At 39.3% G+C, this 13,926-nt stretch overlaps 1 protein-coding gene across 3 annotated transcripts in view; it reads right to left on the reverse strand.

Annotated features, from left to right (window-relative positions):
* Positions 1-5,641: 5,641 nt before the first annotated feature.
* Positions 5,642-13,926, reverse strand: part of LOC127446506 (gamma-aminobutyric acid receptor subunit beta-3-like) — a 121,734-nt gene continuing 113,449 nt past the window's right edge. For 2 of the 3 annotated variants that reach the window (XM_051707475.1, XM_051707477.1), the window contains 3 exons: positions 9,939-10,183; positions 8,189-8,269; positions 5,642-7,782 (listed from right to left, as the gene is read on the reverse strand). In XM_051707475.1, coding sequence (XP_051563435.1) covers positions 7,432-7,782; positions 8,189-8,269; positions 9,939-10,183 — 677 coding nt within the window. In that variant the 3' untranslated portion in view covers positions 5,642-7,431. The remainder of the gene's footprint in view (positions 7,783-8,188; positions 8,270-9,938; positions 10,184-13,926) is intronic. The other variant, XM_051707476.1, reaches the window with a different exon arrangement.

Raw genomic sequence — 13,926 nt, forward strand, 5'->3', positions numbered from 1 at the left:
GGGCACTACAGTGTTGAATGCTGAGCTGTAATCTACAAACAGCATTCTCACATAAGTGTTCTTTTTTTCCAGGTGGGAGAGAGCAGTGTGTATTGTAGATGCAATGGCATTATCAGTGGAGCGGTTGTTGCGGTAAGCAAACTGCAATAGGTCAAGAGAGAGAGGCAGCACAGAGCAGATGTAATCTCTGATTAGTCTCTCAAAGCATTTGCTGATGATGGGGGTCAGGCTTTGCGGATATTTACCCGTCGGAAGGATCAGGTTACATCCGCTACAGAGACGGAGAGTGAACTAACCTCTGTAGCTTCGGCCGCGAGAGCTCTCTCTGAGAGGGCGGTGTTATTTCTCTCAAAATGAGCATAAAAAGTATTTAGCTCATCCGGGAGAGAGGCAGCGGTGTTCATGGCAGAGTTTTTATTCCCTTTAAAGTCTGTGATGATGTTAATTCCCTGCCACATGCTTCTAGAGTTGGTGGTGATAAACTGTCCTTCAATCTTGTTCCTGTACTGGCGTTTTGCTGTTCTGATTTTTCGGAGAGCATAACTGGCTTATGTTATGTTTATGCTTCTCCACGTTCCCGGATTGAAAGCGGAGGTCCGCACATTAAGTGCCGCGTGAACATCGCTATTAATCCATGGCTTCTGGTTCGGATAGATCCATATTGTTCTGGTCGGAACTACATCCTCCATGCACTTTTTGATGAAACACATTACTCTATCAGCGTAAACCTTGATGCCGTCATCAGAGGCGGACTGGAACATCTCCCAGTCCGTGTGATCAAAACAGTCTTGTAGCATAGAGTCTGACTGGTCCGACCAGCACTGGATCGTTCTGAGGGTGGGTGCTTCCTGTTTCAGTTTCTGCCTGTAAGCGGGCAGAAGCAGAATGGATGAGTGGTCCGATTTGCCAAATGGTGGGCGGGGGAGGGATTTGTAGCCATCCCGGAAGGGAGAGTAGCAATGGCCCAAAACCTGGTCCCCTCGTGTGTTGAAACTAATGTGCTGGTGGTATTTTGGTGCGACTGATTTGAAACTGGCTTTATTAAAGTCCCCAGTCATAATGAATGAACGTGGCCTCAGGGTGCACGGTTTCCTGCTCACTTATACTCCCATACAGTTTCTTGAGTGCCCGGTCTGTGTCGGCTTGTGGCAGGATGTACACAGCAGTGATAATGACCGCTGTGAATTCCCTCGGTAGCCAGAATGGTCAACACAGAAGCAAGAGAAATTCCAGATCAGGAGAGCAGAAAGACTTGATAGAATGTACGTTCCTCTGATCACACCAGGATTTGTTGATCATAAAACATACACCACCACCTCTGCTTTTACCTGAGAGGTCTTTCGCTCTGTCCGCTCGGTGCACGGAGAACCCCGCGGGTTCAATGGCTGAGTCTGGAATCTCCACAGACATCCAAGTTTCTGTAAGGCAGATAATGCAGCAGTCCCTCGTCTCTTGTTGGAAAGAGATCCGCGCTTTCAGCTCGCAGAGCTTGTTATCCAGAGACTGAACATTTGCCAGTAGAATACTGGGTAGCGGGGGTCGATTTGCACGGCGTCTTACTCTGATGAGAACGCCGGCTCTGTTTCCCCTTTTCCTCCTGCGTTTCCGCAGCCGTGCAGCCCAGATAAAGGGCTCCACTGGCGTGTTTGTAAACAGCGGGTCAGCGTTGAGGAATTTGAAGTCCGGTTTACGGTGTGAAATTGCTGAACCAATGTCCAAAAGTGTTTGTCTGTCGTAGACAATAAGGCAGACAACATCCAAGACAAAAAACATAAGAATTGTGAACAAAACAAACAAAACACTGCCATGTTGTGTCGGAGCTCGCAATGCAGCAGCCATACTCAGCGCCATCTTGAGTCCAGGTTTCCATATAATTGTGTGATTGATCTGCTTCCTGGAACTTGTCCTCCCCGGGAAAGACTTTACTCCCTCTCTGCTCCAGAAAGAACTGCCATGGAGGAGTACATCAAGGAAGCTCTTAAAGGTGGGCTCATTCATTCATCCACTTCACCGGCGGGGGCTGGTTTCTTCTTTGTGGAGAAGAAAGATGGTGGCCTGCGACCGTGCATTGACTACTGGGGTTTGAACAGCATCACTATCAAGAACCTCTACCCACTGCCCTTAATGAACACTGCCTTCGTAATCCTTCAGTGAGCAACAATGTTTACCAAGTTAGATCTTCAGAGCACCTATCACTTTGTCAGGATCAGGGCCGGAGACGAATGGAAGACGGCCTTTAACATTCCAACTGGCCATTATGAATATCAGGTAATGCCCTTTGGATTAGTCAATGCCTCAGCCATCTTCCAGGCATTTAATAATGATGTCTTACGGGATATGTTGAATAAGTTTGTATTCGTCTACCTTGATGATATTCTCATCTTTTCCCGCTGTTACGAAGAACATGTCCAGCACTTTCATCTTGTCCTGTCTCAGCTCTTGAGAAATAAACTCTTCGTCAAACTGGAGAAGAGTGAATTCCATATCCCAACTGTTCCCTTTATTGGTTTCATTGTTTCTAGTGGCAGCGTCCAGATGGATCCTGGTAAGATACAAGTGGTTCTGAACTGGCCCAACCCTGCTTCATTAAACAGGTACAATGATTTTTGGGATTTGCCAATTTCTATAGAAGATTTATTAGGAATTTCAGTTCTATTGCAGAACCTCTAATCACCCTCACCAAGAAGACATCGAAGTCTTTCATGTGGACCGAGGGGGCCAACCACGCTTTCAACTGCCTCAAACAACAGTTCACCTCTGCACCAATCCTGACTCTCCCAGATCCTGAGTTACCCTGTGCCATGGAGGTGGATGCTTCGGATGTTGTAGTTGGCACAGTTTTGTCTCAAATGGCTAAGAGCGACAACAAACTCCACCCTTGTGCCTACTTCTCACATTGACTCACTCCAGCAGAAAGAAATTATGACATTGGAAACTGGGAGCTATTGGCTGTGAAGTTGGCGCTTGAGGAGTGGAGACCTTGGCTGGAGGTGGCCAAACATCCATTCCTCAACTGGACGGACCACAAAAATCTCACGTACATCCAGGATGCTAAAAGGTTGAACCTTCGTCAGCCTCGATGGGCTATTTTCTTCAACCACTTTGATTTCACACTCTCTTACCGTCCAGGCTCTAAAAATTCTAAACCCGATACTCTGTCAAGGCAGTTTGATCCAACAGAGGAGGAGGGCAAACCCGAGCCAGTTTTACCTTGCTCCAGAGTTGTTGCTTCTGTCCAGTGGGGAGTTGAATCGGTGGTGAGGAGGGCCCAATGACAATAACCCAACCCAGGTAACGGCCCTCCAGAGTGCCTCTTCGTACCTAACCTTGCTCGTTCTTGTGTGTTACAGTGGGGCCACGCATCCCGGGACCACTAGGACTCTGAAACTCATCCAAAGGGAGTTTTGGTGGCCCTAGATGCAAAAGGACGTCCAGGCTTTCATTGCTGCATGTTCGGTGTGTGCCCAAAATAAGGAACCCAGAACCCATCCTCAAGGTCTGCTACACTCACTACCCATCCCAACTCGCCCCAGTCTCACATTTCACTGGACTTCGTCACTGGATTACTAAGATCGCAAGGTAACAGTCATTCTGGTGGTGGTAGACAGATATTCTAAAGCATGTCATCTCATTCCACTACCCAAGCTCCCTACGGCTAGCCAGACAGCAGACCTCCTCATGCAGCATGTTTTCAGAATTCATGGCTTTCCCCAAGACATGGTCTCCAACTGGGGAACGCAGTTCACCTCCTGGTTCTGGAAGTCATTCGGCTGCCTCATCAGATCATTCATCAGCCTATCGTCTGGTTTTCACCCCCAATCAAATGGTCATAGAGAAAGAGTCAACCAAGAGATTGAGAAAACTCTTAGGTGCTTGGTCTCTAACAACCAGACCACTTGGAGCTCTCGTCTGATCTGTGCTGAATTTGCTCATAACACTCTATACCACTCCTCACTAGGTATGTCCCCTTTTGAGTACCAGTTTGGTTTTCCTCCCCCTCTGTTTCCTGTACAGAAGCCTGAAGTATGCATACCTGCAGCTACTCAGTTGGTCCAGAGATGTAAACGGGCATGGCGGAGGGCTTGGACGGCTTTAATGAAGGCTGCTCAATGACAGCAGAAGCAGGCCAATCAGCACCGCAGAATTGGGCCATCTCTGTGGTCGGGTCAGAGAGTTTGTCTGTCAACAAGGGACCTCCCTCTGCATGTGGAGTCAATATAACTATCCCCCTAGTTCATTGGAACCTTCAAGATCCTCAAAAAGATTAACCTGGTTTCCTACTGTCTCATCTTACCCAGGTCCATGCGCATTCATCCCACATTTCATATTTCTCATCTGAAACCTGTTATCTGTTCTCCTCTGTCTCCCGCAAGGAAACCTCGAACTCCCCAGATCGTCAATGGCCAACCAGTCTACACTGTTTGCTGGCTGCTGGACTCTCACCAGGTCCATGGGAGAACTCAGTATCTTGTGGACTGGGAGGGTTATGGGCCAGAGGAACGCTCCTGGGTGTCAGCACGAGATATTCTAGACCCAAGCCTCATCAGGGATTTCCACTGCCAGGGTCCGAAGCACAGCTAGGGGAACATCAGGAGCAGTTCCTAGAAGAGGGGCACCTGTAATACTTCAGCCAGCTATGCCTCTCCAGACCACTAATTTGCACTAGCGTCCTGAGTCCCCTTGGTTCCCACACTCGTTATGTTGATTGTTAACACCTGTGTGTTTCCGTATTTAAGTTCACCTGTTTCATCTTCCTGTGTTCAGTCTAGAGCCAACCTGCCTAGATCACCTGATTTTTTGCCAGTTAAATTCTGTACATTTTGGCCGTTTCTTAATTCTTACCTGTGAAGCACAGCTTCCTATTTTTGTTGTACCTTTTGAGATAAAACTCCAGTAAAAGATCCCTTTGTTCTCTGAGCTCCCAGTCTCTGTGTCAAGTCTTCTACTGCTCATGGGTCCAGCTTTAACCAGTCAACCCGGATAGCTCAGTGGTAGAGAACAGTGTACATCACACCAGAGACCCAGATTTGATCTCCATTGCAGATGACACCTCACAATGCTTACGATTTAACTGTAAGATCAGTGTGCACATACATGAGTGTAAGTGCTTTGTTGCACACAATCTTAACAGCATCACCCCTCATGTATAGATTAAACACTATCTATTAAATTATACTTGTCACATGTGCCACAAGTAACATTAGTCATATTTATGATGCCAAGCCATTATGTTAAATGTGGCCTGTATTAGACAGAAGCATTTGAGGTCAGGGAGGATTTCTGACATTTACAGCATGCCCGTTTGTTTCCTCCAGAAATGTAGGACAAAGTTTGATGTTTTTATTTACAATGTTTGAAAAATCTTGCTGAATTTTAGTTTTGTTCCTTTGTTCTAGTCACAAAAACTGGATCTATTCCAATCACTGCTCAAACCCAAGAAACTGGACAGAGTGTACATATATTTAAAGAGGTAGTTCACCCCAAATTGAAAATTCACCCGCATGTTATTCCAAGCCAGTACGGCCAAATCTTAGGGCCTCAGGAACAATTCACTTTCATTGCATCTTTTTTTTTTATACAATGAAAGTGATAATATTATGATAGCAATCACAAAATGTTTAAGTCACAAACATGAGTTTTGTATAGTTTATTCATTTTCCTTATACTGTCCTCTGGGCATTCACCCCTTATTTATCTAATAATTGAAACATATTTCATAAATAGTGATCTGGTGATTTGTGGGGTTGACTTTACAGAATAAAACCTCAAAACAGAATATTAGAAAAAAAGAAAAATAAAGAAATGGGTTACACATCTAGATCGTGGGTTATATATGTACAACATACAATAGAAGAGGGAAGAAAAGCAATTAAAGTATTAATGAGCATCTACTGACACAATGTAACTGCAAAGCAACCTGTTAAAATGACAAGTTATCAGCACACACAGAATATTTGTAAGAGATTACAGCATTACTCTCCAACCAGACAGCAAGGCTTTTGGTCCCTGAAAATTGGAAAAGTGCTCATAATGACTGCATGGTGTTAAAGAAATCTCCCAGACAAAATTGAATACAATCAGTGTAGAACCTCTAAATGCAAACAATATCATGCTGTCCCTATGTCAAGAACAATCTGCTATGTTATCATTGTTGCAGTACACAAGGATATAATACAAATTATTACAACAAATATGATGTGAATACTGACGATCAGAAAAATAAGAAATATGGATCATTTTCATGTTGTAGGAGGAGAACCTGAGACAAGTTGTGTATTGATGTCAACGTACAATTGTCTGAAATGCACTAGGAGCTTTTCCATTCACCTTCACCTAAAACAACCCTTCCCAAATGTATTCGGTCAAACAAGCATTGTAAATGGCCATATGATGTTTACATAAGGCCTACAATAATATCTTCATAAAATACTGACTCAAACATTCTTAAAAAAGGAGGGAGAAACACATCCAACCTTTCACTTGAAAATCATACAGTAATTGCTACACATCTACTTTATAAAAAGCAACAAATCTGAAACACAATATCAGGTATGTATGTCTATTTATGTATGATGTTGATAGCATCCTATAATACTTATGATGGCATCACGGAAATCCTTTGCAGGCCCTGATGGAAATATTCCACATTTCCAGTGTTTTTTGTTCATTTTTAATCTTCTTGATTTCCTTGAAATTAGATGAGTGTACAATTATTATATTATCTTACATATACTGAAGCATTTTACATGATGATTGCAAAAAGTGGCATGTAATCATATCAAACCAAGGCAGATGGAAATCAAGTTCCAAAAGCATATCATAACATGATTATACACAAACTTTGTCTAAATAAGATCATAACAGCAGAGTGTAAAGTTTAGTACAGCTCATGTTTAAAAAGCAAGCTCTGAAACAAAAGACATAATTTGACCTACAGCCCTCATTATGTTGCATTTCCACAATATAATGCTCTTTCAATACTAATCTCCTGTGCTCTGACAATTAAAATTTATTGGCATGAAACATTTGCAAAAAGCATCTCTCAATATGAATAAGCAATACATAACTTTATATCCAGACTGTACAAATTAAAAACAGCTCTGAGTGCATCATGCGGAAGTCCTGTGGCTTCAAAATTCAACTTCTATGTACAGAGATAGTCTTTAGAAAATTTATTTTGTGTGAATTTGAATGCATGGGAATGTTTGAGTACATATGTTTGGACATGAGCATGTTAGACAGCACGTTTAAGTGCAGGTAGCATTCCATCGGATCCCTTAGGAACACTGCAAGGGTTAAAATGTAGAAAAACCTTGATACAGTACATATGGCGCACAAGTACGTCCCTTAGAGCAAAAAGAAGTCTCAATTTTCCACTTGGCAACATGAAAAATAATTGTGAAGGGGGAAAACCCCATTGACATCTGAGGCCTAATTCACGTAGTACAACCAGTAGATCAAGTTGAAAAGAGAAAAAACAGAGGGAAATATTATCCGTGACCAACGATCAATAGCGTTCACATCTGTGAGGTCTGGGATTTTGATTTTGAGCTGGGAAGAACGCCTGCGTAGCCGTGGTTTCTTGGACTGTGCGTTCCTGTCCAGGCTGTGGCGGCCCGTCTCAGGGCGCGCTGTGCTCTGCTTCCGATACTGGATCCCTGAGTTATCGAACACCATTGAAGTGGAGTTTCTGGCCTCGCTAACGCTGGTGGTGATCTCATTCCCGGCCACCTCATTGTGGATCTCCAGGGTGGTCAGAAGGATGTTTCCCTGGGAGTCCACCTGCAAGCAGAAGAACTGGTTACCATATGTGTATTTTTAAAGAATACAAGCCATTTAAGCCATTGCTTAGTCTCTCTTTTAAATTAGATTCTGAATCCTAGATTTTTTTAGGAGAAGTCCTAGATGGACTTTTGAACCCCTCTGTATATAGAAGATTGTCTCTCACATTGGGACTGGTAGTTAGATGATCTATAATGTACACACTCACAAACACATATGTACATAATAAGTACAGTACATTGTATCAAATGCTTAAGTCTATTGTAGTTAAAGACACCTAATATAATGTGGGTCCATGTTTTCTATACTAAATATGAGGGAAATTGTTTCAAGGAAAAGTTGCTGGAGGTACATCTGGAGGAAGCTTAAAAATGTCGACACAACAGCCAGCAATACATACACTCACCCCTCGTGAGTGACGGTGGCCTTGTACCTGATTGGACTGTTTAAGGGATGACGTCTTGCAATTGCCTCCTTCCTGAACAGACTGTGTCAGAAAAAACACAAACAAGAGTTCCTCTTCATCTGAGCTACATCAGGATATATCTCAACTTTTGCCTAAAAGTGTACTGAACATACATACAACAAAACATATCTGTTTTCAGGACATTACTGTTCTGATTAATACTGATTAACTATTTACATACAAATGTGTCCATAACACAATATTCCTGGGTTAAGCTTGATGGTAAAACAGTGTGACCCCAGAGCCTTCAAAGTTTTTAAAGGAGGGCTATTGGCATTCATTCAGACTGGGAACACAACAGAGAGAAATAGCGGTAACTTTGATTAAGAAACATCCTCTTGATATCTGACTGTAGATTCTATACATCACCAACGATAACTTAATAACCAACTGGTCTTAACATTTAAGAGCTTTGTTCTCCCACTATTAGGTAGTGTCTGCTAGAAAATTATTTTATCTTCAGTTTGTAACTAAATCATTGTATGATTTAATCTATAATGGTCCATCAAGACAGCTACAGTATTACAGTATTACAATATTGCAGCACAACAAAATATTAGCATTTGCGAAGCACATGTAAGTTTGCAGCACATCATTAACAAAAACATTTTAGGAAAAGCCACAATTCTGACAGTTACACACTTAGCACACCACAACACAATAACATTGGTCTACAACAAAGCACCATAAACTGAAATGAAATATTAGCAAAAGTGTAGTATTTCTAAGTCATGTGCTCTGGACCACTAAAGGTACTGCAACAAGGAAATGGGTATGTTTAAAAAACAAACAAACAAAAAAAACAAAAAACAAAGAAAAACTAAACTAAACTAAACTAAACAAAATCAAAATACAGCATTAAACAATACAGAAATACATTTTTATTAAGACTTTATAAAAATAGTACATATAAACCCATTTGTATAAATGTAAATCTAGTCTGGACACAGATAGAAGATTAATGTTTTGTGTGTGTGTGTGTGTGTGTGTATGTTTAGCATATTTCTGCAAAAACAATTATTGCAGTTGCTTATGAATTTAAATAGCAGGCTACGCAGTGTTTGATAAAAGATACTAATTTTAGTGTTTGCTAAATGATATGAATCTTAAAGATTTTTGCAGTATAGCCACAAGGACAAATATTAACAAAGAGAACTTTATTAGAATTCTCAACATTGATAATGATATTAATATTTGAGCCAAAATCACAGTTTAATTTTTTCATATTAGGGATTATTTAAAATTGACATAGTGCCAGCAGGTTTCTAATTCTTGGCTTATGTTTAATTTTGCTAGTTGGAAACCAAACCAATTACATGTTGTATCACTCCTAATTGCCTAGAGCACTTCTGTTATTAAGAGCGACCTTACATCTTGTGATTATGCAAATATCTTTAATGTTGTTGTGTTGTCAGATAATGCTGTTACTTAATTTTGAGGAATGTATGTACAAATTTTTTTATACAACATTTTCATAAATGTTTAACTTCATTTAAAGTTAAACTTAAGTCCTAGAGTGTTCTAATAGTGTTGAGTCATTGTGTCAAGCCTCCAAGGTCTACTGTAAAAATATTTTCTGAGCAACCATAAATATGGACATGAAAAAACACACATGCACAAACCAATTTTTTTCAAGCACAATACAGCTATTTACTGCAGTGTTACTACAACAGATTCAAATGACTTTTACCTTGTTGCTGTCGTATTTGTTGCGGTCATTATTTGCTTTCTCAGCTTTCTCAGCCAATTTCTTCTGCATCTGTGGGCCTCGTCCAAAGAAAATGTAGTTGACGAAAGCATATTCCAGCAGAGCCAAGAAGACAAATACGAAGCAGCCCATCAGATACATGTCTATGGCTTTGACATATGGGATCTTCGGAAGTGTTTCTCTCAAATGGGTGTTGATGGTGGTCATGGTCAGCACAGTTGTGATACCTGTGGAATTTTAAGCAATTTTTTATTTTATTTTAAATTTACGCAGTTCAACTGAGGCAACAGAATCATGGCTATGCAAATTGAATTCAAGCTGTTGAATGTCAACATATGGTTTACAGTTTGAAAGTCTATGCCTTTCAGCTAACTTTCAAGGAATAGTTTCCCCGAAATTAACATACTGTCATCATTTACTCATGTTTTTTCCTGAATTATTTTCTTTTTTTTCATGAAACACAATAAGAAAGAAATTAAAAACTCCATGCTCTTTTTTATACAATTACAATGAATGAGCACAGAACCTTTAAAGCTTCAAAAAAGTAAAAAAGCATCATAAATGTATAAAAAAATTGGTCCTTACAACTCATATGCTATATTCCAAGTCTTCTAAAGACATACGTTAGCTTTGTGTGAGGAACAGACCAAAATATATGTAATTATTTACTGATAATCGTCACCTTTGTTAACCACTGCGGAAGGATCATTGAGTTCAGTCCATTTCGTGAACAAATCAGTCAGGCTGGTTTGTAAACCAAAGATCTGTCTCAAAAGAATGATTCGTTGACAAACCAGACATTGCTAATTCTCTCCTGAACTCTTGTGAATGTGCAAAGGAGAGGTAAGGCAGATCTAGGGCTAAATTTAAAGTAAAATTTAGTCTTCTTGATCATCTGGCTTCAGAAGATTTGGAAAACAGTGCATGAGTTGTATGGACCATTTTTATGGTGCTTTTGGGTCCTTTTTGAAGCTTCATTGTAAAACAGTCTTAAAAAATGTTTTCTTTTGTGTTCCATGGAAGAATGAAAGTTTGTAACACTTTCTATGAAGCCCATATTTATAAAGCTTTGTAAAAGCATTACACATGCAATATACTGCATTCATAATGTCTCATATTACACCTCATAAATAATTATAACTACAGTTATAATACATTATAAGACTTCCCTTATTCATAGTAATACTTTAAAATATAATGCATTATAACACAAGCAAGATCCAGTTTGAAAACAGCAGAAGTTAATAAAGTGAATCGTGTGTTAACACCCAAGAAGATTGGCTACATGTGTGATCAACATACATATTTTTTTTCTAAAGAGAGAGTTTCTGATATATTTTTACCATTTAGCTTTGTAAGTGGTTTTCGTAATACCTCAAAATTTTCATTGAATGTGTGTTATTTTGTATTTTGTGCATGTGTAATGCATATAACTTCCGGCATGACTTGTAATGTCTTATAACCACTTAAAAATATCTTATGGATGTTTATAGGAAGACATTGCTTTTGTCACTTTACTTAAAGCATACCTATTATACATATATTACAAATATATATAATACATTATAACTTCTGCAGATAAAATAGGATGTTGCTTGTGTTATACTCTATGAAACTATGAATTGGTAAGTATTATAATGTATTATAATTGTGGTTACAATTATTTACGAAGTTATAACATATTATAAGGTGCATTATGAGACATTACTAATGCATCATAATGCCTTTATAATGCATTATAAATATGGGCTTCATAGAAAGTGTTACCAGAAAGTCATATGGGTTTACACTGAAAACCCTACTAAGTTAACTTTAATTACTTGACAGTGGCATCTCCGAAACCTGTGTAATTAAGTTCGGTTAACTTGGTGATCATATAGAATGATCTTAACTATTTAAGTTAAGGTAACTAGATGGAAGTAGATTTAACTCAGATTTGTATTTCAATGTTGTTTTTACTTAATCATTTTTATTGAATTGACTCAAATTTAGGTCACACAACACAGCTTAAATAAAGGCAATTCCTGATACTAGTTCAATCATTAAATAACTTATTTCTCCAGAGAAATAAATAGAAACAAGTACAATAGTTGCACAAGCAAAAAGAGAACTGAGATAGTGTTGCAACTTGGTCCAACTTGATCAAAGAGGACACAGATCACCCTAATGATGACATCACATGAAACAACTATTTGCAACAAAACAACATAAATAATAATACAAAAGAGCTAAAACCTCTATGAAGTCTTAATAACAACTATTTAAATGCCTGCCTATGTTCCCTTTGACCAAGGAAAATATATTAAATAATTCAAGCCCAAGGCATTTTGGGCATTCACTTTAGCCTCAATTTTGAAAGTCTACAGATTTTTAAGAAAAAAATAAGTTCAAGGACCACAGATATTTGAGTTATGGGCCCATAACAAGTTATGTTTAATTGAGACAACTTGATTTATCCAGTAATGACAACATTAGGGTTTACAGTGTAGAACTACATGTAAATGATTATGTTCATGTTTGGGTGGACTATTCCTTAAAGGTTACACTGAAAGTCCATCTGAAAGAACAAGCTCATGGAAGGGAGAACACATAGACACTGAAAATTCAGGCAAGGACTCAGCCAGGATGAAACGGCTCTCTTTTGACACCTCTGTTCTAACGCCCACCATGAATCTGGACTGGAGAATGGGTGCAACAGATTGAGTGCTGTCACAATGTTTAAAATGCCAGATCTGAGCCCTGCTTAGTAAACGGAATTACACAACCACAGCACCGTCAAATCTAGCTATGAATAATATACTTATGATGGCAGAACCACGGTTAACTTTCAATATCAAATATAATGCTGTTTTATCCCATAGCTGACTGCCTCCAAAACTTTAATTAGACCTTCACTGCACTCTTTTGTATATTATGCATTATGCAAGCACTAACCTAATTAGCTGATTATATTGGATTAATTTGTGCTGAGGCCAGATCTGAGAAAGTGGGAATAACATACAGTATATAAAACAGCATGACTGATCACCAAACTTGGCCACAGCTGAAGAAAACAGCCCAGCACTCTTTCCTCTTTATTCCCGCTGCGTTCCCTAATGCTCATTATCTCCTCCAAATGTTATTCCTTTTTAATTAATAGAATGTCTTTTTTTTATTTCTTTTTTTTTTTTACAGATTATATCATATAAATTGTATACTCCACAACATTTTTTTCTTTATGAATTTTCATTTTGATTCTATGTTGTGATATTCTATTCTGTTTATACTGTGAGTCAATCATGAGTCAGTGGCACTGAGTTTAAAGAGAAGCAATACTCCAACTGCTCAAACACCCACTCTGAAATGTACAGACACATGCACAAACAAACACACAATAACAGAACAGCACCCCCCTCCCCCCAAAAACATACTGCTCAAACACCCACTCGATAAAATGTCTCCATTCTTTCCCCAAACTTTTTACACACACGAACAAGTTGTCATTATTCAAAGTTTCTCAAGTGCTGCAATCATCAAATGTGTGTTGACATTGGGGAAATAATTGTTTTAGACATTGAAGAAAGTCATTGGGTGACATCTATATGTTACTTATGTAACTTACATTTTGCAATTTCTTGTACAGCTAATTTGAGGTTAACAAGAGCATATCAACTCACTGAGAACTTTATTAATAACACTTTTGTCAGGATGTGCAGAGAATGAGAGGCTCGGGATCCAAGCGCAGAGTAAAAATAAAGGAACTTATTTAATACAAAAACAAACACAAACTTCCACAAGGGCGAAAAATAATAAATGTAAACTATCCCGAAGGGGAATCAAACAAAGGAAATATAATCCAGGCTGGGGCAGGGGAAACAGGAAACAGGACTGACCAGACCGAGGTAGGGATGGAAATAAAAAACAGGACCAACAGACCAACAAGACTAGACCGACTGGAACATTAAAGACCGACTGGATACACAAGCACACA

This window comes from Myxocyprinus asiaticus, chromosome 9 (genome assembly GCF_019703515.2).
Source record: "Myxocyprinus asiaticus isolate MX2 ecotype Aquarium Trade chromosome 9, UBuf_Myxa_2, whole genome shotgun sequence".
Taxonomy (NCBI): domain Eukaryota; kingdom Metazoa; phylum Chordata; class Actinopteri; order Cypriniformes; family Catostomidae; genus Myxocyprinus; species Myxocyprinus asiaticus.